The following is a 26,060-nucleotide window of genomic DNA, read 5'->3' as shown; positions in this document are numbered from 1 at the left end:
GACACGACTTCACTCCTGACACACAGACTCCTTGTGCCACTGCTGGCCTTCCGTGTGCTCAGCAGGATCTGTACCTGCACAGGGTTGTGGAACTGCACCTTCAGCACAGGGACCGTGCCAGCCTGACCTGCCCTCGTTCCTCTGGGTCTGTGCACAAAACACGGCGTGGCAGAGAATGGCAGCAGGGGCCTGTGTGTCCCAGGGCCCCGGATTTGTTCTGCTTCAGCTCCACAGGGATGCAGGCAAAGTGAAGAAGCCAAACTGTTTATTAATAGAAGGCGAAGCAAAGGAATGAGCTGGGTGGGGAAAAGGGGAAGGGCAGGATCTGAGGACTAGAGGGAAAGAGCCGTGAAAAGGGAGGGAGAGTGGAGGGAAAAAGAAGGGATGGGCAGAGTCTGAGGGCTGGAGGGAGGGAGCTATCTATAAGCAGGGAGAGGGCTGAAGCCATGCAAGTTTCCCACAGGCTTAGCTGTGCCAATCATCAGCAGTGCCTGGAGCTCCAGCTGGTCTCTTCTGGTCTCAAGGCACTCTCATCTTCCATGGCATTTGCAGGTCTTCAACAAACACTGGTTCTTCTGAGCCAGTTCTGTAACTCTCCAACTGAATATCTGTTTAACAACTATGTTTTTCTGGGAAGGGCTGTCATCTCTCCTCAGGGCTTGAAGGGCTGCAAGGGAGAGGAACAGAGCCACAGTTAGAGCCTGGATCTGTGGGAATCCTAGGAGACCATCCTGCCAGGGCCATCCCACCCAGCTCTGGCCATGGCCAGAAGAGAGGGGGTGTCAACTGGATCTGCTGGCCATGAATCCACCCCCACCCCGCCCCCCTTTCAAGCCATTCCCACTGACTGAGAAGATGTCTTATTCTTTTCCATCTCTTCTTTGCCTCTCTCTTGGCATTAAAATACTTTAGTGTCAGCTCTGCCCCAGACTATCAGTGTCAAGTATTTCTCTGGGTGCTTGGGGGTAGGTTCTCCCCCTGTAGCTCTCTGCAGGTTGGTGCTAATTCAAGATGTTCCCTCAGGTTCAGGAGTTTTGCTGCCTGAGCAGAGTGTGCAGAACAGGGATTACAAGCACTGACATTTGCTGTGCTAGAAAGTGCAAAGGACACATTTGTGCCAATGAAGGTCACACCTTGAACTAGGAGGATCAATTCTTGTGCTCACCAGAGTCTGTGGACAGAGGGGGTTTTCCAAAGGAAATCTTGGTCCATGTAGGGCTGAGGCTCCCTCCAGGCTGGCTCCAGCCCCTCAGGGTGCCCAGGAGCAGGGCTTGCCCACAGCACAGTGCACCCTCCTGAGCCCTGGGGCTGCCCAGGGAAGAGCCATGGCTGAGGCTCTGCAGGAGCACACAGGCTCAGCCCTGCTCCAACATGGGATCCGTGGGCCAGGGCACACTGGGCTTTGCCCCTACAGCTCCCAAGTGTGTCCAGAGAAACTGCAAGAGAGGCTCACCTCTGTCAGTGGGATCCCTCTGTGCACAGGGACCCCCACTCCTGGGGTGGCTATGCCAGGGACCTCCAGCCCTGGGAACCTGGAGCAAGTGGAAACTACAACTTTGCAAAATGCTGCCTGTGCCTGAAGCAAATGCAAGGAGAACTGGGGTGTGAAAAATAAAATTTGTTTATTACAGAATAACAGCAGCAAAAATACAGAACACATTTACATTGTAAGAATATTTGTAACAACAACAATTGATAGAACATATATACATAAGAACCTATCTAGCAAAAATAGATGCAACATATTTACAGAAGACAAAAAGCCCTAAAACATATAAGACAACAACAAAATGTAAAAGGTATGTACAAAAGGGTGACATCTCTGTCCATGATGTCCATCGCACCTGGAAGAAAAGCAAATGCCACGGTCACTCCAGTCAGGCACAGAGGGCTCTTGCATGTGCCCCTAGGCTGGCACAGCTGGCCCAGCAGCAGGACTCTGCTAGCAGAACTGAGCCTGGCTGGCTCTGGCATGGAGCTTGTGTGGAGCAAAGCAGGCACAGGACAGGCTGTGGATGGCCACCAGAATCCAGTGCCCTGGTACAATGTCCCTGAGCAGGGAGCACCCAGCCCAGCCCCAGCCTGGCAGCAGGAGACCCACTCTGCCTGTCCTGCTGCTGGCATTACTCTTCATGCCAAGATCATGGCCTCTTCCTCACCTTCTTAATCAATGTCCATGTCCTCAATGGACTCTTCCACATCCACTTCCATCTCTTCTTCCACCTCCACATCCACCTCCATCTCCTCCTCCATATCAATCTTTGCATCTACCTCCATCTCCTCCTCTCTGTCTGGGACAGCCTGCAGAGGTAGCAAAACCTCAGAGTGGGGTCCCTGTCCCACTCCATGCCCACAGAGCTCCAGCCCACCCAGGCAGGTGGGGAGTGTCCACCTCCATGGAATGGCACCATACCTTCCTCAGGACAAATGGGAGCATCCTGCAGGGCTGGATGACAAAATCCAGGCACTCAGGATCTTTCAGGAGTGATGGGGTTATCCGGGGGGAGGTGACAAGCAGAGTGGGCAGGAGCAGGGTGAAGAGTGTGCAAACACAGCAGCCAAGGGTTGTGTTGTGCTCTTTGCTGGGCGCTGGACGTTCCAGCTGGAGCATGGGCTGTGACATCACAGTTCCCAGGCTCCATCTGAAGTGGACAGTGGAGACCATGGAATGATGGAGTCCCTGAACGGTTGGGCTTGCAAGGGAGCCTGAAGAACAACATCTTGTTCCCAGCTGAGCAGTCTTCCCCCAGAGCGTGCTGCTCAGAGCCCTGTTGCCAAGGATGGGGCATGCACAGCCTCTGTGCACAGCCTGGGCCAGTGCCCCACCACCCCCAGTGGAAAAGAGCAGCTTCCCTAGATGCAGCTTCAATCAACCTGCTGCAGTTGAAAGCCATCCCCCCTTGTCCTGTCAGCACAGGCCCTGCTGAACACTCTGTCCCCTTCTTTCCTGCGGGACCCTTCCAGTCCTGCAGAGCCACAGTGAGGTCTCCCACTGTCTCCTCTCTCCAGGCTGAGCATCCCCAGCCCCACTTGCCCAGCACTCAGTCACATCAGGGCCAGTCAAGGCTGCAGGGTAGCAAATAGCATCAGGAACTGAGAGATGCAAGCTTTAGACCCACGTTTGCCTCTAAATGTACAAAATTAATAACAGTGGAGAGGAAGATGGTGGGACACTGGTTCTCTTCTAACTGGTGATTTTTTGTTTCTTCTTTTCTGTCATGCTGACCCAGGTTTTTCTGTTTGAAAGGAAGCTTGGCACAATGTCCATTGTCTTCTCCATTTGTGAAACAGCAAGCGGAGAGTGGGCAGGCTGATATGCAGAGCAAAACCTGAAAATATACTAGTGATCCTGAGCCTGGGGGATGCAGCTAAACCCAGCCCAAAGTAATTTCTGCAAAGTCGAGCCTGCTTTACATTTTCTTGAGTTTGGAAAACTTCACCAGTCATTTATAAAAAAGCAAACAAAATCCTCAAACCAAATCAGACAAAAACCCATACAAACAAACAAACCCACGCAAACCAGTCCAACAAATAGATCAAAAACCCCAAATAAAACTACAGGGAATGAGGAGTTAGTATTAGTTGTGAGGATAGCACAGCAGGCAAATGGCTGCTTGCCACAGGATCACCATCAAAAGCCACATAGAACAGCTGCTCCAAAATATACCCAAGAGGAGAAAAAGAAAAAGTGATCCATGGCAACTTTGGGGGCAGCTCCACATTCAGGTGAAGGATGAGCACGCAGTGGTACAGATCCAGCATTGCCCACCCTCCAGGCTGCTCTTTGCTCCTGATGAAAGCCCCTTGCAGGACTGTGGCCCCTCTCAGTGCAGTGTCAGTCACTGCCAGAGCTCTCAGCTGGCATTTCCAGAGCCACTGGCATTTCCAGAGTGACATCCAGTGGGATACCCTTTTCGGTTGGTCTCCTAATGCCGCAGGGGTCCTAAACAGTATATGCCATCCCATTGTTGTTCTGTTGATATTGACTGTGCTTGGTTTTATTTTGTCAGCAGTTCCATTCATTATGAATTGGAATATGATGAAGAAACTAAGGAAGTTAGTACCTATAATTAGTGCACATAGCTTAACTGATGAGGCAGCTCATTTAATGCTTGCTAAGAAAGAACTAGAAAGATTTAATGAACAAAATTGGTAAAAAAAGAAATGGGGGATTTGTAATAAGTAGTAATACGTTTGTTCATTAATTAAATCAATAGCTAAATAACTATACAATATAAAACAATAGTTAAATAGCCAAAAAACTTCTCGTGCAGATACATATGGTTGCTGGTTTACTATAGTGCTTTGGGAATTCCATTGTAAAGTTATGCCTTGTGAAAAGAAAGTAATGAGAAGCAGCTGTAATAGCAATCCTTAAACTCGCTAGAATTTCTGAGCTTGCAGAAAGTGTATAGTACTAGTAAGAATTGCTTAGCTTGCAGAAAGTGTATAGTGTTCTGTATAGATATGCCTTATAAGGCATAAGTTCACTCAGCATTCACAAAGAGGAAGACTAAGGGGGACTAAGCCTTCATCCCACGACCACCAGAAGGCAGAAAAAGACCCCCGAGCAACTGAACGAGCAAGTGCAGAAGACAGATCACGTCATCCCTAAACCCGGAGAAGAAGGCAATAAAGGGTGGACTCAGGGGATAGGATTTTGTGAGCCAAAGTGGAGCGGAGACTCCGGGCCGCCCAGCGCTGTCCTTGCTTATTCTTGCTTGCAAAATAATAAAGATAATTATTTGATCCTTAAATTCAGTGGACTTGTTTATCATACTGCCCAGACCCAAAACTGCCCCAAATGTGCCCCAGAAATGTCTCCAGGGACCCCAAAGTGGCCCCTTTTACCCTGTCCATGAAAATAATAAAAAAATATGTCAAAATATCTAAAAATAGCACTAATTAGCATTAAGAAGGAGAAATAAATGGCCAGTAGTGGTCAATGATTTAATGAAAGGAATTGTTTTATTTAAAACCAATGACAAATAATTTTTTGACTGCTAAAAATGTATTCAATTTTTCACATAAATATCAAAGGTAATAGAAATATACAGTAATACTAATATAAATTAAAAAAACTATAATTATAATTTTATAAATTAATCAATCTTATTTATTTTTAAAATGCATACTTTTTTATGTTTTGGGATGTCAGTCCCAGGTGGGCCATGTCAGACATGGTGAGGCTGGGGTGAGGAGCAGGTTGTCCAAAATGGGTCAGCCTGCAAGGGGCTTGTTCCTCTCCATGCCCAGATCTCCTAGGGAGACATTCAGCATCAAGATCACCTGGGGAATCGTTCTTTCACCTCTTTTCTGAACTGAAAAATAAAAAACCACACACGTGATTAAAACCAAACATCATGCCGTCGGTGCACTTTGAAATCTCCCTCCTTAACAGAACTCCAGACTGACTCCAAGCAGCTTCACAAGCCCTGGAGACTTGGAGGAAAATTGAAGGAAGAGAAAGAGCCCCCCAGGGCTTTCTGTATTTTAATCAGCCCCACGGTGGATTTGGGGCTGGGTCCAGGAGCCTCAGGTACTGAGAGAAGGATGAAGAAGCTGCTCAAGGAGTCAGCAGCAAAACTCCAAGTGCCGTGGAGCATGGCTGGGCCCCACTGAGGGCAGGGAGTGCCAAAGGCTCCCAGGGACTGGTGAGAGCAGATCCTTGAGGCCAGGAGTGCAGGGAGCCCAGGGCTCTGGGCAGGGAACTGCAATGCTGAGCAAGGCCTGGGCTGGCTGGGGGAAGCAGAAAGGCCAAGCCCTGAGCCCAGCCTGGGCCAGCAGGGCCTGTCCCTCACGGGTGGCTCGGGGCTCTCTGTGGGGCAGGGGGATGTCAGGGGCAGCAAGGACAAATGCCATAAACCTGCAGCCCCTGCCAGCCTGGCCAGGGAGGCCGAGGGAGAGCCAAAGTGCAGCCCCTGCCAGGAAAGTTCCTGCTGTGGGGCCTCCAGAGGCGCTGCCCGAGCCCAGGGCACAAAGGCCTGGGTGCCTGTGGCCCTGCCAGCCCTGCCCAGCCCTCGGCCATCTGTCCTGCAGGCTGTGCCCCCTGTGCGTGCTGCTCCTGTGCCCTGGCCGGCTGCACTCGCCCCTCTCGCTGTGCCCCAGCATTTCTCAGCCAGCGTTTCTGTGCCCTCCCTGGGCTCCCTGCACCCAGCGCTGCCGGCTCCTGGTACACAGAGCCGGCCATGGCCCAGCCTCACGCTGCCACACCTCGAGCACCACATTTCCACCCTGGCAGGGACTTTGCTTTCTCCTCAGCTCCAGGCTCAACCTTCCAAGCTGTGCTTTGGGGAGGTGTAAGAGCCTAAATGAGAGATGCGGGACTCCAGGCGGCTCTTCCAAAACGCAGTTTATTGCATGCAAGGTGTTCCAGGGTCGTGGGCGACAGAGCCTGAGCCTACAGCTGTCAGCTGCAGCTGCAGGCAGGCCTGGAGCCCCTTAGTTTAGGTTACAAATGCATTATATACTTTTCTCTCCTGAGCATCTTAATACAGTAGAACCAATCTATACCTTAACTTTTATCTATAGCCTATCATAACTAATACAATTACCATATTCATGTTAGTATTCTCCAATCACTAAATGTTAGTACATTATAGTTTAAGCTAGAAGGTGTTTTTCAGTTTTCTTGCAGTGGAAAATTCTGAGACCTTTTTTCTACTTGCAACATTTGCTGACTTGTTTGCCTGTGCTATCTTTCTGCTTGGTAAAAACATCTTGTTTGAGATGGGTTTATCCTTTGTTCTGAGTCATAAAAACCCCCTTCTAACTAACATACCCTTTGCCTCCTTGGTTATCCAGTAAGACTGGCTCAGCAATTCTTTTCTTCTATATCAAAACTTGCTTCTATCTCTATTCCTTCCTCAGCTTCTACATTCAAAAATCTTTCTGCTAAGCATACATATCTGTGAGACTTTCTTGTCAAACTTTCATCCTTCCCAACAGGGAGGTTTCCTGCAATTCCCACTCCCAAGGAAAGCTCTGTCTCCTGCTGCTCACAAACAGAGAAGGGCTGGTGGGAGAAGTGCTGGTCAGAGGCTGTTTGGGGCACAGTGACCATGAAATTATTGAGTTGTTTCAATATTCCATGAAAGAAGGAGGGGCATCAAAATTTTTTCTGCCCTGGACTTATAAGAGCAGAGTTTGGCCTACTGAGGATGCAGATTTGGGGTATTGATTTTTTAAAGAGAAACAGCCCGTAAAAACAATGAGTTCCAGGAAGGATTTTGTTTTGAAGGAAACACTTCAAAAAAGAAATCTTGAAGGAGCAAGAGTAGTCTGTCCCTTTGTGCAGAAAGATGACCCAGAGGGGGAAATGACTGGCCTGGCTGGGCATGGAGCTTTTCAAGGAATTTAGGGGTTAAAAAGAGGGTGCATCACCTTTGGACATAGAGGCAGGTAAATCAAGAAAGGTTTAAGGATGTTGATAGGTTGAGCAGATAGAAAATGAGAGAGGTGAAAGCTCAGTTAGGACTTAATATGGATACTTCTGTGAAGGACAATGATTATGTTTTTATAAGCATATTAATGGCAAAAGGAGGGGTAAGGACAACCTGCATTTCTTATTGTGAAGGATATGGTTACCGAAGATGAAGAATGGGCTGAGCTACTTCACCCCTTCTTTGCCCCAGTTTTCAACAATAAGACAGGCCATCCTCAGGACAAGTGTTCTCCTGAGCTGGTAGATGGGCACAGGGAGCAGAACAGCCCCCTGGAATCCAGGAGGAAGCAGATGGGGACCTGCTCAGCCACTCAGGTGCTCACAGGTGTCTCTGGGAGCAGATGGGATCTGGTGGATGAGCTCCCCAAACTGCTCTCCATCATTTACTATCAGACTTGGCTCAGCAGGGAGATGCCAGAGGAGTGGAGGTGCCAATGTGAGCCCATCCCCAAGAAGGGCTGGAAGGAGGATCTGGGGAACTCCAGGCCTTGTCAGCCTGACCTTGGTGCCTGGCAAGGTTATGGAACAGATCACCATGGGAGCCATCACAGGGCACCCACAGGATGGCTGAGGGATCAGAGCCAGCCAGTGTGGATTCCAGTATCTGCACTGATGATCTGCATGAGGGGACTGAGTCCAGCATCAGTACATTTGCAGATGACACCATCTGGGTGTGAGTGTGGATCTGCTGGAGGGCAGGAGTGCTCTGCAAAGGGACCTGGACAGGCTGGATCCAGGGACCAAATCCAACAAGGTGAGGTTGAGCAAGTCCCAGTGCTGGGTCCTGCACTTTGGCCACAACAACCGCTGCAGCACTACAGGCTGGGGACAGAGTGGCTGGACAGCAGCCAGGCAGAAAGGGACCTGCAGGGACTGAGGGACAGCAGGCTGGACATGAGCCAGCAGTGTGCCCAGGTGGCCAAGAAGGCCAATGGCTCCTGGCCTGGATCAGGAATGGTGTGGCCAGCAGGAGCAGGGCAGTGATTCTTCTCCTGTGCTCAGCACTGGTGAGGCCACACCTCGAGTGCTGTGTCCAGTTCTGGGCCCCCCAATTTAGGAAGGACATGGAGAGGCTGGAGCGTGTCCAGAGAAGGGCAACAAGGCTGGGGAGGGGTCTGGAACACAAGTCCTGTGAGGAGTGGCTGAGGGAGCTGGGGTGGTTTATCCTGGAGAAAAGGAGGCTCAGGGAGACAAAGCAGTGTCAGGGCACAGGTTGGACTTGATGATCTCCAAGGACTTTTCCAACCTTGCTGATTCTGTGATTCTCTGAAACCACCCTTGGGGCAGTTCCACAATGAGCCCTGGGCCTCCTCTTCAGAAGCTCCAGCAGCCCAGGTGCCTCAGCTTCTCCTCCCAGCCCCAAAGCCCATCCTGTCAGTCCTGCAGAGCCTCTGCAGCTCCTCCTCATTGCCCAGAACAGGGAGCCCCACAGGCAGACACAGCAGCCCAGATGTGCCCCCTTGGCCTGGGGTGCCTCTGGCAAGGGAGCAGCACCAGGCACTGCAGGAGCCTGCAGACAATTCCTGCAGCACTTGGAGGATGATCCTGCTGCCCAAGGGACGTTCCCATGGTGCCAAGTCAGGAACTGCAATGGGGAGTGGGGCCAGAGAGGAAAGGGCAAACAGGGATGGGCTGTTTGCAGGGCAGGGAACAGGGCTGGGCAATAGGAAGAAATCTGGATCAGGGATGGGTAAAGAAAGCAAAGGTGGAGCAAAGGAAATGCTCAGGGCAGTTTGGGGCTGGCTGCCAGGCAGCCTTGGCTCTGAGCAACAGGGTCTGCAGTGGGACAGGAAACTCCCAGCTGATGGGAACAAACTTTCTGGCTGACTGCAGAGGCCACGACAAAGCTGAGTGGTTTCCCTGGTGTCCCCCAGCCCTTGCTGGCCCCAGGGGCTGATGGCATTTGTGCTGCCTCAGGTTCATGTCCCCACAGCAGCAGCATGGGTGTGCTCCCACCTGCTCTGTGCAATGCAAACAGGGGCTCCTGAGCCAGTGCTGCCGTGTCTGTGCCTGCAAGGATGCAGCACCTCTGTGAGCTGGGGGAGAGGCCAGGGCTGCAGAGGGGGAATGTTGTTGGCAGCTCCATGAGGACGCTCTGGGACGCTGCCCTGGGCTGTGCAGTGCACTGGGGATGGATCAGCCCCTGCTCTGCTGCTCCTTCCCGTCTCCCCCAGGGCCCTTGCAGAGCCCCAGCCATGCTGTTTGCCCCCAGCCTGCCCACGGCCAGCCTGGGGCTGCTCACCCTGGGGCTTTTCTGTGCTGAGCATTGGCCTGGCCGTGTTCTTGAGAGAGCCTGGGCAAGGAGCCTGGAGCCCCCAGGGCCTGGCCTGAGGCGTCAGCGCTGCCCCAGCAGTGCCCATGGCCTGTCCCTGCTGCAGCCCCGGCACTGCCACCCCCAGGACTGTGCCCGGCCCCGAGAGCACTCAGGCCCTGCAGCAACACCAGGGCCACCAGGGCAGCGGGGCAGGGCCACGGCAGCAGCACTGGCAACACCAAGTACTGCTGCTGCTGGGCACAGCTGCTGTGCCAGCACTGATCTGCCCCCAGCTCTGCACACAGACATTGCTGCTGCAGCTCCAGAGAAGGCAACAAAAGGGGGATCTCTGCAGAAAACTCTGCTGGGAGATCTTTTAGTTCCTTTAAAGCCACTGAGAGCACACCTCCTCATTGTCACAGTCTGCGGCCACAGCAAAGGTGGAGAGAAACAAAGTCAGAAATAGCAGAAACAATGGTCTAGCTTTAGGAAGAATATTAAAAAAAAAAAATGACAGGGAAATCAATGGACCAAACCAACAGAACTATCAAAGATTAATTTTGTTATAAGTGATTTGCAGAAATTGGCCAGCAGTTTAATGTTTCCTAATATGTCCAGTCATCAGTCTCCACACTGCAGCCTTGAGCTCCTGGTTCCTCAGGCTGTAGATGAGGGGATTCAGGGCTGGAGGCACCACCGAATACAGAACTGACACTGCCAGATCCAGGCATGCAGAGGAAATGGAGGAGGGTTTCAGGTAGGCAAGTACTGCAGTGCTGAGAAATGCATTTCTCCTGCTTTTTTCCTTTTCAGATTCTTTCTGTCATCTCTTTAGAGGTCCAGTTTGTTCTGGTGCTTTTCATGAACTGATTGTACTCTTGATTTAGATGGAGACTGTAGAATTGATTTCAGATGTAGCAGAATCTGAACTGAACACAGAAACAAACTCCTTCTGTCAGCCCATTTTCATCTTCTAGATCACTTTCAAGATGTCCTTGGGGGTGTTGGAATGATTATCACACAGCTCTCCACTTCTGGCTGCAGGCTCTAGAGTTTGTTTGTCTGCATTCAGTCAGGCTTGCATTCCCTAAGAGTTCTTGGTAGCCTGTCATGTTTGCTTAGGGTAGAAGAGTAACAATGAAAACCTTACCAATGGCACAACTGCCCAGCCCACAAGGAAAAGAAAAGAACAAGCTGCAAAATTCTTCAAATATTTGTCCTGCTTTGCTGCAAGAGTTGTGCTGTACCCACAGTGTGGAAAGCTGCAGTTGGTGGCACACCTTGTGACAGAAGCTGCACCTCGTTCTCCAGGAAAGGTTCTTGGAAAAAGCAAACAGGACTGAGGAGAAGATTCTAGAAAAACTGAAAGAGCTTTTAAGATATTAAATGAAAACTGAAACAATTCAAGACATTTTTCTCAATTTATTTTTATGCTCCCCTTTTCCATCTTGCACTACTTCTCCATCCCATTAATTCCAAATGGATCTCACCACTAAGATCCATGAGTTGGCAAGTTTTAGACATTTTAAGATACCATGACCTACACAGAGTTTGGTTTCCCCTGTTTTTCTTGGAAAGCAATGCTGGAGAGATAAGTGTAGTGCTTGGGTCAGGTACAAATTCTGCATTCAGGGATTGTGCTCTGAGAGTGTTTGACCCTCAGCAGGGACAATGCACAGCAGGGACCGAGGGCAATCCTGAGCCACTGTGCAGGAGTCCAGACTCTGGCTCTTGGCTGAACTCGGCAAAGTTCCCGTGTTTGCAGAGGCTCAGGGGCTGCCCTCGGGGAACGTGGGGCTCGGGGCGGGGGCGAGCGGGCAACGGACAAACGGACACGGGGACAAACGGCCCCGGAGCTTCAGTTGCAGCAGCGGCAGCGGCAGTGGCGGCAGCAGCAGCGACAGAAGAAACTTGAGAGTCTCTTCTCCTCTCCCTCTCCCGCTGCCCCGTACCTCTCCCGCTCTCCCTTTCCCGGTCTCCCCTCCTCTCCCCGCCTCCCTCTCCCCGTGCCGGGCTGGGCCATGTCCCCGGCCCGCCCCCGGCCCCGGGCGGGGCTGCCCCGTGCCCGCCCCCGGACGTCCCGCCGCCGCCTGGCCTCAGCCCGGCTCTGGCCGTGCTGGCGCTGGCGCTGCTGGGCGGGAGTCAATGCCTGGGGCTGGGGCGGCATCGCCGGCTTTTGGCTCCGCCTGGCCCGAGCCCGGCCCCGGCCCCGAGCCCGACCCCGAGCCCGCCCCCGACCCCGAGCCCGGCCCCGGCTCCTCCCGGGGCCCGCGGAGGACACACGCGGTGTTGCCGCTCCCGCCACCTCCGCTGCGGCTTGCCCGGCCCGAGCTCCCCCGGCCCGAGCTCCGCCGCTGTCCCGTTGCAGGGAGCGAACGCCGGGGCATGGCCGGGCCGGGGCGGGTGAGGGGCGCTCGGGGGCCGTTGCTGGCCCCGGGCCGAGCGCTGACAGCCGCGTCCCGCCCGCAGGGAAGGCGCAGCAGCGCCTGAAGGAGCGGTACCGCCTGGGCTCGCTGCTGGGCCGGGGCGGATTCGGCAGCGTCTTCGCAGCAACGCGGCTCTCGGACAGCGCCCCGGTGAGCGGCGGGACCGGCGGCGGGCGCAGGAGGAGGGGGCGGAGGAGGAGGAGCAGGGCGGAGGAGGCGGGTGGAGGATGGGGCTGGGCAGGGTGGACAGCGAGCTGAGCCCTGTTCTGCACTTGGCTTGCAGGTGGCCATCAAAAGGGTGCCACAGAACCGCGTCCATCACTGGGGTGAGCTGGTGAGTGAGCGAGGTGCTGTGCTGGGCAGGGATGAGCCGAGGCCCGGCAGGGTGGAAGCCTCCAGGACACCTCAAAGGAGAGCGGCGTGGGGCCAGCGCAGGGCGCAGAGCATCCCGGGCTGGCTGAGAGCTTCCTGACCCCCGGCACGGCATCAGCCCCACTGACGGCATCGTGCTCGTCCCACAGCCCGACGGCACCAGCGCACCCCTGGAGATTGTGCTGCAGGTCAAGGTGTCCAATGGCTTCTCCGGTGTGGTCCAGCTGCTGGAGTGGGTTGAGCTCCCCAACGACATCTTGATGGTGCTGGAGCGCCCAGAGCACTCTCAGGACCTGCACCGTTTCATTCGGGCACGGGGGTTCCTGTCCGAGGAGGTGGCGCGGCAGCTGTTCCGCCAGGTGCTGGAGGCCGTGCGGCACTGCACCAGCTGCAGGGTCCTGCACAGGGATATCAAGCCAGAAAACATCCTCATTGACCTGGCCACCGGGCAAGCCAAACTGATTGATTTCGGCTGTGGCACCTACCTGCAAAAGACAGCCTACATTCATTTTGCAGGTGAGCCTACACAGAGCTGTGCTCCCGGTTCTGGTATCTGATGGCCCAGCATCTCAGGGCCCAAGCTGGGTGTGGCAGCAGGGATTCTCCCTTTTGCTGACCTTCATGGCACGGAGTCTTCAGCCGAGTTGGGTTTGAGCAGGGGTGGGTGGGGAGCCATCTTCCAGCCCTGCTGGCAGCCTTTGCCCACCACTTTGCCCAGGACTGGGGCTGGGGCAGCCAGCCCAACAAAAACACCCGTGGGTGAGGGTAGCAGAGATGGGGGGGCCTGGAACCTGTGCCCCAGCCAGTTTGGTGTGCAGGTGAGAAAGGGCTTGGGCTGGTCCACTCACCTGGTTTGTTCTGGGTTCATAATGTATTTTGGGACAATGCAGGCAGGGAGGATGAAGGCATGGTTTTCCCTCAGCACTAAGTGTGTTTCTGTCATGGTTGGTCTTGCCAGGGCTTCCGTTGTCCCCTTCCCACACCAGTGGCTTCTTTTCCAACCCAAAGTTTGTACACCAGTCCCAGGTGCTGGTGAGAGGGCAGTGGTCACCCCGTGTGCCACTGCTGCAGCCCCGGCACGCCCAGGGATGCTGGGGCCAGCAGCATCCCCCTGATGAACTCCATCTGTATTCCACAGGAACACCATCATACAGCCCCCCAGAATGGACCCATTTTGGCTGGTACTATGGCGAGCCAGCTACCATCTGGTCCCTGGGCATCGTGCTGCACCAGATGGTCTGCGGGGAGCACCCTTTCAGGAGGGGCCAGAACATCAGCTGGGACCATCAGCTCTCGCTGCCACAACGGCTCTCTCCAGGTGGATCCTCATCTCTGGGCACGGGGGGAATGCCAGTGCTGGGAGACAGCAGCAGGCTCGGGAGCATCCCGCTCTGGCAGCTGCTGAGGAGGTGGCACATGTCCTGCTCTCCTGCTCTCCTCCAAAACAGGGAACTGATGGGAAAGTTTAGGCTCAGCTCTGAGCACATCCAGCATGGAGTGGGCATGGGAATAGTGGGGCAAAGCCAACAGAAGCCTTTTCCAACTGACTGGCCGTTTCTGGTTTCTCTGCCCAGAGTGCCAAGATCTCATCAGGTGGTGTTTATCCATGCCGGACGTGGAAAGGCCCTCATTAGAAGAGGTGTTCTGTCATCCTTGGATGCAGGATATTCATCTGCCCTAGAAGAAGGGAGAGAGCCACAGGCACACTGTGCTGCAGGGCCCTGGTAAGTTACAGCTGCACACATGCCTTGGTAATGAGAAGCAAAGAAACCCAGACTTTTTTGTCCTGCCTGTGTCACTGCCCAGGGCTCATCAGATGGGAGCACACAGCCCTTGTGCTGGAGCTGAGCTGCTCTGCCCAGCCCTGGTGGCCAACATCCCAGCTGATTTGGCTTGTCCTGGTTCCCTGACAGCTGGGGCCCTGGGCAGAGCCCTGACAGCCTGGTCTGAGCCCAGGGAAGGAGAAGGAGCCCCCAGAGAAGCTGTACCAGGTGGGGCTGCTGCTGCAGGAGACAGCGAGGATGACATCAAGGATGACAACCTCTCCCTGGACCTGGCCACTGGTAAGCTGAAGATGATGGCCTTCAATTCTGGCACCTTCTTCAAAGTCTGGCTCCACAGCGAATTTACAGATGAGTCCACACGCAGGGGGATGCTCCCAGAATTGGGCATTGCACAGCCTGGCTAAGAACCAAAGGTTCCCCTCTTTGCTGTGGCAGATGCAGCTGATCCTTCAGTCGGCTGCCCAGCTGCTTTTGGCAGGGCTGGGGCCATGGTCTGGGATGGGTACGAAATGGGAGTGGGCTCCTGGCCCTGCCAACAGCCCCCAGCACCCACCGTGCCCTGGGCTGGGGCTGGGGCAGCCAGCCCGATACAAACAAACCCCCATGGTGGGAGCAGAGGTGGGACTCCAGAAGTTTTGCAGGGCTGCTTTGCTGTGCAGGCAAGGAAGGGCTTGGGCTGCTCCACTGCCCTTGTTTGCTTTGAGATCATGGTTATTTTGGGGGGCAGTGCAGGGGGAAAGGAGAAAGCGTGGGCTTCCCTCACCCATGGGTGTGTTTTTCCCGTGGGTGGACATGCAGGGGTTGGTGCTTCCTCAAGACCCTGACAGAGATAAGATTTTTACATCTGTTGTTTTTTCCCCTTTTTGTCTATTATCTATTTTCAATAATTTATTGTTTGTTTTTCTAGAGGAAGCGTTCCAGGTGGGGTCCAGTCTGGATTGGGAAGTGCTTGGGACCAGCTGTGGCGTGGATGGGCCGTGCCCTTGGAGCAGGCTGAGGACATCGTTTGGGACTAGCTTTTCTTCCAGCCGTGGATGGCGTGAGGTGGGTGCCTGTCTGCTTGGCAGGGTGGGATCAGAGCTTTTGGGAGATGGCAGCGAGCACAGGAGCATCCTGCTCTGGGCAGCTGCTGAGCAGGTGGATGTGCCATGGCTGGATGCAGGCTGGGCACATGTCCTGCCCTCCTGCCCAGCTGCCAAAAGCAGCACTGATGGGCAGCTCTGGGCACAGCTCTGAGCCCGGCCAGCACGGCCTGGACACCGCGGGCAGCTGGGACAAGGGGACAGGAGCCCTCAGCTGACGGGTGGTTTCTGCTTTCTCTCCTTGCAGCCAGGCTCTGCGGATGCTGAAGCTGCTCTGGGCTCTGGCAGGGCTCTGCTGGAGCTCAGCACCAGGCTGGAATCAGCCAAAGAAGAAATGGTGTCACCTGCAGCACAGACTTGCTTGAGCATTTTGGCAACACAGCTCAAGTTTGCAGAGTGTACACCTCCAAGGGAAAACATGACACCTCCCAAAAATTAAACTTGTTCAATACCTTCTGAAATCAAATCAATCTGGGATGACTACAAATGACATTTCTCAGCTTTCTCAAGATGTAGCTCAGCCCTTCTCTGAACAGTTCTCTCCCCCACCTGCCTTTTACTTTTCAACTGCTCCCTATTTTCCCCCAATAAGTTACCAACCTGTTGCAGTCTCCATCACTCTTGTTGCCTTCCTTGATGCCCCTGACCACAAGGAAGGCCAAGCCCCCAGGTTTAGGGACTCATGCTGTCAGTGGCTGAGGAGCAGCAGTGTCTCAGAGGTCCAGTGGGATTTTAGTGTCATTCAGAGCCACTTTCCAGCCCTCAGCTCTCCTCACTGCTGAGTTCCCACTCCCTTTTCTTCATCCTTGCAGCAGGATGAGCTCTGTGAATCCCCTTGAGCCTCCCCACTCTTCCCAGCCCACGCAGCCACCTCAGTGAGGCTGAAGCTGAAGCTTCTCTGTCTCCTCTGGCACACCAGTCCAGTCCCCTGTGTGGGGAGCCCCAGTCCCAGAGCACAGCACACAGCAGTGCAGTCCGGGCTGGAGCAGCTGCCCTGCAGCCCTGGCTTGGCTGTTTGTGGCAGCTGAATGCTCCCTGTTTCCAGCTGTCCCTGCAGGATGGCCCCAGGGCAGAGCCCAGCCGGGCTCCCACTGCACCCCTGGAGCTTGGGGCAGACAGTGCTCCCAGAGCTGAGGTTCATGGGGAGCACCCGGAGCTGTGCCTCGCACTCAGTGCTGGCAAGTGTTGTGTTCTCATCTCCTGCAGCCTGAGGGGAAAACAACCTGTGCTGCCAGGCCAGCACTGCCCCTCTGGGCAGGGACAAGGCTGAAGGGCTTCCCCATTCCAGAGGAGCTGGTACTGAGCCCTGGCAGGGCTGGAGCTGGGTCTGGCCTGCTGTCCGGGACTCGCTGCCCACCAACCACCCCCACCCACCACGCTCTGTCCTCCAGAGACAGAAGGGTCTGTGTGTGTGCCAGGGGCTCTTGGATGTCTCTGTATCCATGGACAGAAGGGTCTGTGTGTGCCAGGGGCTCTTGGATGTCTCTGTATCCAGGGACAGAAGGGTCTGTGTGTGCCAGGGGCTCTTGGATGTCTCTGTATCCAGGGACAGAAGGGTCTGTGTGTGCCAGGGGCTCTTGGATGTCTCTGTATCCAGGGACAGAAGGGTCTGTGTGTGCCAGGGGCTCTTGGATGTCTCTGTACCCAGGGACAGAAGGGTCTGTGTGTGCCAGGGGCTCTTGGATGTATCTGTACCCAGGGACAGAAGGGTCTGTGTGTGCCAGGGGCTCTTGGATGTCTCTGTATCCATGGACAGAAGGGTCTGTGTGTGCCAGGGGCTCTTGGATGTCTCTGTATCCAGGGACAGAAGGGTCTGTGTGTGCCAGGGGCTCTTGGATGTCTCTGTATCCAGGGACAGAAGGGTCTGTGTGTGCCAGGGGCTCTTGGATGTCTGTGTATCCATGGACAGAAGGGTCTGTGTGTGCCAGGGGCTCTTGGGTGTCTCTGTATCCAGGGGCAGAAGGCTCTGTGTGTGCCTGGGTTTCCATAATGTCTCTGTACCCATGGGTATGGGAGAACATGGACAGTGAAAGTGTCAGTCACGTTGCTTGCACACTCCTTCCTTTGTGTACAAGACACATCCATGCACACCCCCACATATTGGTATATTAATAGGAGAGGGATGGATAGAGACTTCGCACAGAGCTCCAACTTTGGCATAACTCACCCTTTAGCCAGAGACCAGGGGATTTTTTTCCCAGCTCTGTGTGAGAAGATGTCCAAGAGCTGAAGGAGCAGCATTCAGAAGCAGTTTCAGGATTTCTAGGTAGGAAGTGGAGCTCACAACCATCCATATAACTTGCCATATTCATTGGGATGGGCTGCTGCTTCTTTAGGAATATGGCCCAATGCAGACATGAGACTTGGAAAAATCCCAGCTCTCTGTGGGTTTGTGCAAAAGCGGGAGCAGCACAAACAGTTTGTGCCTGCCTGGGGAACACAAGGTCCAAGGAGGTTTGGTGGCAGAGGGTGACTTGGGCTGGTGGCAGGCAAAGTTCCATTCTATGACATTCTCAGAGTGGCACAGGACAAAGGTCCAAGTACCCCCAACCCCACTGATGAAGTCGGTAGAGTGCTGCACATCCTCTAGGAAAAGCTGCTGTCAGACAATCCACTGGGATTTATAACTTTCATTTGCAACACTTTAAATCCAAATTTCCAACTGCAATATTTTTACACTCCAGACACAGTAATGCATAAATGCATAATAGATCTTTCAATTTCCTATTGATTCCATCACAATTTAGAATAACATAGTATTGCAAACAAAACCCTGAATGTTTTAAAAAAGGGATGCCAAGGTCAGTAAGATGAATCCATGCCATCAGAACATTTACAGAGTAACTGATTTCTCTTCTTAAAAAGATCAGTTGCCTCTTAATCCAAAGTTACCAAGGATTTTCACTACGCATTTGTTTTTTGGTTTTATCTTTCATATTTTTTCTTTTCTTTTTTGTCCAGTGTTTTTAACAGAGAACTCGTCCTACAAAAGGAATGTACAGCAAAATGAGATACATTTCTGATAAACAATGAAAACGTAGGCTCCTCCTCTGTTTACTTTTCTCTGGACACCCTGAAGAAAAAAATCTAGCAGATATGAGCAGAGGTGTGAAGTGTTTCATTTGGACTGTGCTGGAGTTCAGCACTGCTGACATCCTGATCCAGTCAAGAGCTGCAGAATTCTGTTGCACATCTTGAACTCTGTGTTTGCTGGCACAGCACCCGCAGTGCCGATGCAGCAATGCACATGAATAACTCTGTTATTCCCTCTCAGAATTCGGGCTCTGCCCCAGCACGAGGTGCTGCAGCCCTTTGCTCCTGGTTCCCATGTGGAGCAGCTCCCTTCCTGCTGGCTGAGCTGCTCAGGCAGAGCCCGGCAGCTCCTGGCCCTGCAGGGCTGAGGCTTTTCCCCACTGCTGGGCACAGACTGATGGAGCAGCACTGCTGAACACAGGGGCACACAGAGGGACCAGCAGCAGCTGCCTTTGGCCACCTGGGGCTCCAAGGCCCAAACTCTGAGCAGCCAGGGCTGGAAGAGGCTCACAGGCTCCCTGTTGGCTGTGCTGCCCCACTTGTGCCTGGCCCAGCTTTGCCTGGGGCAGAGGGAGAACAAGGGGCAGCTCCCTCCAGCCCAGCCCAGGGACCCCTCCAGCCCCAGGGCTTGGGGCACTGTCAGCACCTGCTGCTCCAGCCACTACTCCTGCTGGCCCTGACAGCAACACCCAAACTGGGGCTGATCCCGAGGGAGCAGCAGCAGGGCCTGGATCTGATCCCTGACTCTGGGCCAGGGCTGGACAAATGGCTCCACAGCAGCAGCAGCAGCACATGGAGCTGACTTTCAATGTCGCCTTGACTTTTTAAGATTTTCTAAGTGTTCTGATGTTTGCATTCTTGTACCAAACTTTCTCACACACTTTCTGTAAACAACTTATTGTTTTGCATTCTTTTATGGAGGAGGAGAAACTTGATGGACTGTTTGTTTGTCCTTGGAGAGGTGGCACTTTCACCCTCCAATCCACTGTCATATTTGGAAATCTATAAATGTTGGAGTAAATAAATTAACCTGCCCTTTTTCCTGCCTTGAGACCAACAGCGTCTCTGCGTCGTGTTGTCTTGTGTCCTATAGTGACATTTCAGCACAGCCCCTGCCACTCTTCCCTCCTGTGTGCAGCGGTGTCACAGCAGCCTGAGGCACCTGGGAGCCCCCAGTGCCAGCAGGGACTTGAGATGACAGCCCTGGGCTCCTGGAGATTGTGCAAGGAACAGAGCTGGGGACTCCCTGTCCATGGGGAGCTTCCAGATGGAAGAGGCTGCTGTGCCCAGGCAGCTCCAAGGCCACAGCAAGGAGGGTCTCGACCACTGGATCTGTGCCAGTCCCACAGTCCTGGGCAGCAGCCACCGAGCCCTGGGGGAACAGAGGGCATAGCAAGAGGGACAAAGCCAAGCAAGGTCAGAGACTGGAGAGAGCCAGAGCTGGGAGCAGGAACAGCTGCTCCATTGCACTCTTGGAGAAAGCTCTTGGCTGGTTCACAGCACTGAAAGCCATGAAGGACAGAGAGGAGGCCTCACCAAACAATGCTCCTGTTTCCACACCCTCCCCTCTCTGTGTCCCAGAAGGAATTGGATGGACTGTGTTTTTCTCTCCAAGTCGTCTCGTTCAGCATGAGCAGCTTAGCACCAGGAGCTGAAGGAGCTGAAGCCTCAGGCCACAAGAGCTGAGCAAGAGGAGACTTTCTGAGCAAATGAGTGCTGCTAACCTGGACCTAACTGAATTCAGCAGATAGAATCCTGGAATCACAGAATCCTTTCTGTTGGAAAAGACCTCTGAGCTCATCCAGTCCAGCCGGTCACCCAGCAGTGCCAAGCCCAGCACTAAACCATGTCCCTGAAGTGCCAAGGCCTGAACAGCAGGCCCTGAGCCAAAGGTGGCCTCTGGATGAACCTTTCAACCAAAGGTTATCTTTGTATCTGCTCATTAATGAAATATGCATGGTCATTAGCACTGTGATAGATGTAGCTGACACATGTATTGATCTTTTTGTATTTGCAAGCCAGACAGGGCCATGAAATCTGACATCTGGCCTTGTTTGGGGCTGAAGGATCAAAGTCAGCTCCCTTGGTTCCTCCTTGAGCCCTGGCCAGGCTTTGGGAGGAACCCAAGAGCAGGATGAAACCACATGTTCCCACACCAGAAGTGCTGTCAGTTTGTTCATTCAGCACTGTCAGAGCTGGGCCCTCTCACTGCGAGCTTGGAGCCTCACCTGTGGCTGGAGGCAGCTGCAGGAATTCCCAGTGTCCAGGAGTGGCTCTGCAGCCCTTGGCTGGGACAGCTTCCCCCGCTGCTGTGTGGATCTGGGGGATGCTGAAGTCTGAGGGTAACAGGTGCTGGATCTTTCTTAATCACTGCTGCAATCTTTGGTGCTGATGGTTGGCTGCATTGCTGAGCTGCTCCTTTTGTGATCCTTTGCTGCTTTGAGCTGCAGTAAATGACACTGATTCCTTCAGTTGGAGTCTGTGTCTTTGATGCTGACCCTGCCCACTGGTAAAACAAAACTGGCACAGTCGGGCCAGACGACAAGAAAATGTCATTTTTAAATGTAAATGTGAGGAATCAGTCCCATCAGAAATTCCCAGATGGGAAGCCCTTCACTGGAGTTGGCTGGCTCTGGAGTGGGCTGAGGTCAGAGCAGATGTGAGCAGTGGGGCAGCTGGTTAAAAGAAGCTGAACCCCTGGATGTCTTAAAATGCATCCAAAAATTGCATATGGAAAAAGGAAAAAAACTTGCGTTTTTGGAAGACAAGGGTGAATTTTGTTAATGACACATTGGAAACAGCACTAACTGAAGGAAAAACTGTTGTTGGAACACTCCCACATGGAGTGACAGAAGAAGGTTTCAATCTTGAGCTCAGGTTTGTTTGTGCAAGTGATATAATAATAATAATTATATATAACACAATAATCTATATTTATATCTGTATAATTAAAACTTGATAATGTGAAATAAGGCTGACAATAATTTGTCAGCTTTGGCTGCTCACTGTAAACACTAAATACCCTAGAGAAAAGGACTGGCCAAGACCCAAATGTCAGTGGTAAACTTTGTGAATTGTGTGTAATGAATAAAGGAGGAAGGGATGAAATTGGCATTTTTTTATAGGATTTGTTTATACTGTGATGCGGAATGCTTTGTCTGTTACTGTAAAAAATACAGTGATTAAGACTGCTGGGTTTTTCATATCCCAGACCATCCACAAGCTGCAGCATTGGTTGAATGGGTGAAGGTTTGTTAAAAGAGCAGTTGACAAAATGAGGAGATGGGAACCTGTCCCCATGGAGAACCCATCTCCCAGATGTGCTCCATGCCCTTAACAATGGCCCACTGGGAAAATGGAATCCCCTGGCTGTGCACGGCTGCCCCCAATTTATATTAACAAGCTAAATTGATTGTTAGATGAAGTAAAAAATGATGCTGTCAAAATATCCAATAGTACATCCTGTGAGCTCCAACAAACACAAATGGGGCTCTGCAGAACCACATGGCCTTGGATTATCTGCTTGCTGGCCGGGGAGGAACCTGGGCTATTGTAGGACAGGAATGTTGCAGGGATGTTTATCAGTGCTGGGTTTGAGGTCCAGCAATCAGGGATCTCCTTGATAGAAAGATCAGGAGAAGAGTGGCAGAAAGAAGAAAATTCTTCCTGGTGGGATTGGCTCCCAAATTGGAGGCTGCTGTGAAATGCATTCATGGCAGTCACTGTGATCATTGCGGTGTGAGCACTTGGTGTGTTATGGTTCCATGTTAGAGTTGTTGTGACACCTTGTGCTGGAAATGGAGTACTGAGATTTGTCTAAAAAGAGACACAGTCTCAAGAAAAAGTGGGCTGTAATAAAGAACATAGAGAATAACAACTAATTAGGGCTGTTTTAGTCAGACCCTGCCTGACTGAAGCCTAAACAACAGGCCCCGAGCCAAAGCTGACCTTTAGATAAACCTTCCAACCAAATGTTATATTTGTATCTGCTCATTAATGAATCATTATTAGCAATATGATTTCTGTATGTGTTCATTGGTGAAACATGGATTTACCTTTCTGTGTTTGGAAACTGGAGAAGGCCCCATCTGGCTTTGTTTGGGGCTGTGGGATCAAAGTCACTTCCCTTGGCTCCTCCTTGAGCCGTGGCCAGGCTTTGGAAGAAGCCAAAAAGGAGAATTAAACCAGTTATTCCCACGCTAGCACTGATGTCAGCTTGTTTGTTTAACAGTGTAAAAGCTGTGGCCTCTCACAGTGAGGTTGGAGCCTCACTGGCTGCAAAGGTGGAGGCACCTGCAGGAATTCCCAGTGTCCAGGAGTGGCTCTCCAGTCTGTGGCTGTGAAAGGGTTAAAAGCACTGTGTCCAGGCATACTTGGGAAAGAATAAGAGACATTGCACCCAGTATGGACGCTTGCAAAAATTCAGCCACAAGCTAAAGACACAGGATGAAACTTGGCAAGAAATAGGGAACAAAACTGGCAGGAATGAAAGGCAGAGCTTGCTAAAGCCAGTGAGGAAATTGCTGAAACAGCCAACAAGAGACTGCGCATGCCTAGAGGAGAAAGGTGAAAAGGGCACGGTGATGAAGACGTCCAGCCTTCATCAGGAGACCCCCGAGGAAGACGCAGAGCCTTCCTCAGTGCCACCACCAGTGTGCACTGCACCTGTGCCTTGTGTATGCTAATGATTGTAATGAGTGCTGAGAAATCATTTACATAACCACACCTTTTCTGAGGAGAAATATGAATATGCATAGAGTGTAACTGTATATTGTAATCTGCTGTGTGCCTGTGTGCGCTGTTAGGAGGAGATATCCCTGCACACCCAGCAGGCTGAATAAAGCAAATCCCCTCCTTGGGCTTTGTCTGGGAAGTGTCTCTTGGCCCGATTTGGGGCCATTCACGTCCATGGGGTTCTGTCAAGTCACAGTGGAACCTTGGTGCCCTGTTGTTGCACAGCCTCACAATGCTCTCCTGCTGCCATGAGGTCCCTCCCTCGGTGACACAGTGCAGCCCTGGTTCCATGAGGGGCTCTTGGGTGCAGGCCTTTTTCACATCTGAGCCTTGCTTCCATGGGTTCCATGGACTGACAGGGGCCCTCTTCATTCCATGGGGCCCAGCTAGATCACAGCAGAGCCTGGCTTTCATCAGGTTCTGATACCTGTTCTGCCAGCTGACGGGCTGATTTAAAGAACACAGAAATCAATGGGAAGAATGGTCTTATTTTACTGTGAATGTTAAGGCAACACAAAAGTTAAATTATGCATTCAATAAAACTACCTGCTTGGCTTTAGCAACAAGCAAAAAGAAGCAAGGTAATGCACTTAATCATTATTATAGGAGAGAAAGGATAGGGATTGAGAAAGACACATCACCAATTGCCTAAATACTTTACCATCATCCAGAGTCTGCAGTTGCTGAAAGGTCCCATTTCACAGCAAGGACCTGGAGAACTCTTCCAAGAGATTGGGAAAATCCCATGTGGTGCATCCACCCATAGGTGAGTTCTCCAAATTTGCTCCAAATGCAGGTCCAGCTTTTATAGGCCCAAATCAGCAAGCCAAAGTCACTTGATTATATTTTTAGCACATAAACTCCTGGGTCTCATGGCACTTTTCCTGGCCAGGAGAGCCAGGGATTGGCCAGAGCACAGTCCTCAGCTTGGAGGGTTTCCTCTAAAATATCCTATAAGCCTCTATTCATGTCAATTGGGGAAATTTCTTAGAATGATGCATTTCTTTCAGGTAACTACACAAGATTATGTGGAAGTCTCCACAGCAGCTGGTTTGGTTTTAAACAGCAGCAGAATCGTATGGGTCATCTGTTTTTAGCTCAATAAAACTGATGGTGTTAGTCACAAAATGCCCAGGGTTTGTCCTGTAAGTCAGCTCTGGCTGAGGCTGCCACTCAGGCCTGAGCACATCAGAAGCTGAAGTGACCACGACTGGGAATGGCAAAAACACCCCACTGGGACTGGCCCAGAGGCCCCAGGACTCCTTGGCATGGATCACCTCAGGAGACAGCATTTCAGGGAGCCCAAAGGACTTTTGGAAGAGATGCTGTGGAGACAGAAGAATTCCACAGCTGAATCCCTTGCCTGGGCTCCCAGAGGACCCTTCTGCTGTGGGGCTGCTGAGGGTGGAGGAACAGCAGGTACCCATGGCCACCCCAAAACAGGGCCCCGTTGGCAACACGGCACCGAGCGGGACTGCGGGACCCCATCCCTGGGATGAGTCAGGAGCTGCAGAGCTGGGAGTGCTGAGCCAGACCCGCTGACCCTTCAGGAGCCCCACACGGCCAGAGCGTGAGCCCAGCGGGGAGTGGCCACTGACAGGGACTGTGGGGCCTGAACCAAGTCCCAGCCCCACTGAGAGCGGCTGTGCTGGACACGCTGGAACTGCAGGAGCAGCTGGAGTCCGAGGCAGCCAGGTGGTGCCACCATGGACATTCCTTTCTTCCCCCTCAGAAAGGACACTGGGATCTGGGGAAGTGTCAAGGAAAGGAGTAGGGATGGTGGAAGCTGTGGAACAGCACTAACAGGAGAATCCCAAACTCTTCTGAGAAAGGAGGGCAGAAATCCCTGGTGTCCAGCATCCTGCCAGAGAAACCCATTCCCAGAACTGCCAACATGAAACCATGCTCCAATTCTCTGGATTGTGCTGCTCCTGACCCACTAACACCTGCCCACCAGAGTGAAGCTGTGAGGTGGGATTGATGGAGGAAACCTGAGGCCTGAGCCATGCCAGGGTCAGTGCCAGGAGCATCCCCTGGTGCTGTTTAACAGCAGCTCTGCAGGACCTGGGGACGCAAACAGGAGGAACCTGAGCACCTCCCAGCAGCAGATACCTCAGAGCTTACACAGCAACACAGCCGTGGCTCTCCCAAACTGGATTTAGGAATGGCACACCTACTGCAGCCATGGGATCCAGATCTGCCCAGATCCCTTTGGGACTCCTGCTTTTGGTGTCTCTGCCTCCTCTCCCTGCCCGAAGGAGGCTCCTCTCTGCCCTCTCCCTGCCCTGACAAGACAGCCACACAAATAAAGATGTGGGATTGCCGGTGCTGAGGGGTTGTAGAAGCAGCTTCTCCAGTTCTGGCCTCTTTCCAAAACCCATACAGTCTCCTGCAAGAAGGAACCTCCTTGTTCACCCTCCCCAAGGGTGTCAAGCTCAGGAAGGGATTCCTGACACCCTGTCCAGCTGGGAGAGCTCCTGTGTCTCCATATCAGGGGATAAAACTAAACAAAGGAACCCTGGGAGGACTGAGATTGTGACATGGGGACATCTGCATTTATTTCCCAGTGGCAAATAAAGATTTGGTATGGTGCCAGAGCTTGTTTTGATCTACATCTACCTTTGATAAATGTCCCTCGTCCTGACAGCGACTCCTCTGCAGCTGTTCCTGGAGATCTCCTGGGCCAAGTACAGTAAGAGGAGATGTCAGTGGTGCTGAGGTGCCAAGGGGGCCATTTCAATGCTCTGCTGAATTCCAAGGACAATGTGTTTCCCCAAGGAGGAATCTTTCTGGTAATCACTGCCCATGAGGGACATTATTCAGTTGCTCCGTTGGGTGAGTTCCAGGTACAGGGAGAGGGAGGAGGAGATGATCCCACCCATGGCTGCTGCTGGGTCCAGACATCTGGGGAGATAAAGCTGAGCCAGAGCT

General features: G+C 52.7%; 1 protein-coding gene and 2 long non-coding RNA genes across 3 annotated transcripts; 1 reads left to right on the top strand and 2 right to left on the bottom strand.

Annotated features, from left to right (window-relative positions):
- Nucleotides 1–247: 247 nt before the first annotated feature.
- LOC135278564 (uncharacterized) lies at nucleotides 248–2,552 on the bottom strand. The gene is made up of 4 exons (XR_010346024.1): nucleotides 2,414–2,552; nucleotides 2,160–2,301; nucleotides 1,454–1,844; nucleotides 248–667 (listed from the first exon to the last, which is right to left on the bottom strand). It is a non-coding gene; the product is annotated as an uncharacterized LOC135278564 (long non-coding RNA).
- A 1,148-nt stretch (nucleotides 2,553–3,700) lies between these two features.
- LOC135278329 (uncharacterized) lies at nucleotides 3,701–5,962 on the bottom strand. The gene is made up of 2 exons (XR_010345848.1): nucleotides 5,867–5,962; nucleotides 3,701–5,321 (listed from the first exon to the last, which is right to left on the bottom strand). It is a non-coding gene; the product is annotated as an uncharacterized LOC135278329 (long non-coding RNA).
- Nucleotides 5,963–11,843: 5,881 nt separating this feature from the next.
- On the top strand, nucleotides 11,844–14,790 carry LOC135278284 (serine/threonine-protein kinase pim-1-like). Its single transcript, XM_064384840.1, has 7 exons — nucleotides 11,844–12,054; nucleotides 12,168–12,274; nucleotides 12,408–12,458; nucleotides 12,646–13,012; nucleotides 13,635–13,814; nucleotides 14,071–14,220; nucleotides 14,410–14,790. The coding sequence occupies exons 1-6, from the start codon at nucleotides 11,844–11,846 to the stop codon at nucleotides 14,175–14,177; spliced, it is 1,023 nt and encodes a 340-aa protein (XP_064240910.1). The 3' UTR covers nucleotides 14,178–14,220; nucleotides 14,410–14,790.
- The last annotated feature ends 11,270 nt before the right edge of the window (nucleotides 14,791–26,060 follow it).

This window comes from Passer domesticus, chromosome 11 (assembly GCF_036417665.1).
Source record: "Passer domesticus isolate bPasDom1 chromosome 11, bPasDom1.hap1, whole genome shotgun sequence".
Taxonomy (NCBI): Eukaryota; Metazoa; Chordata; class Aves; order Passeriformes; family Passeridae; genus Passer; species Passer domesticus.
This window is presented reverse-complemented; position numbering and strand designations above follow the sequence as displayed.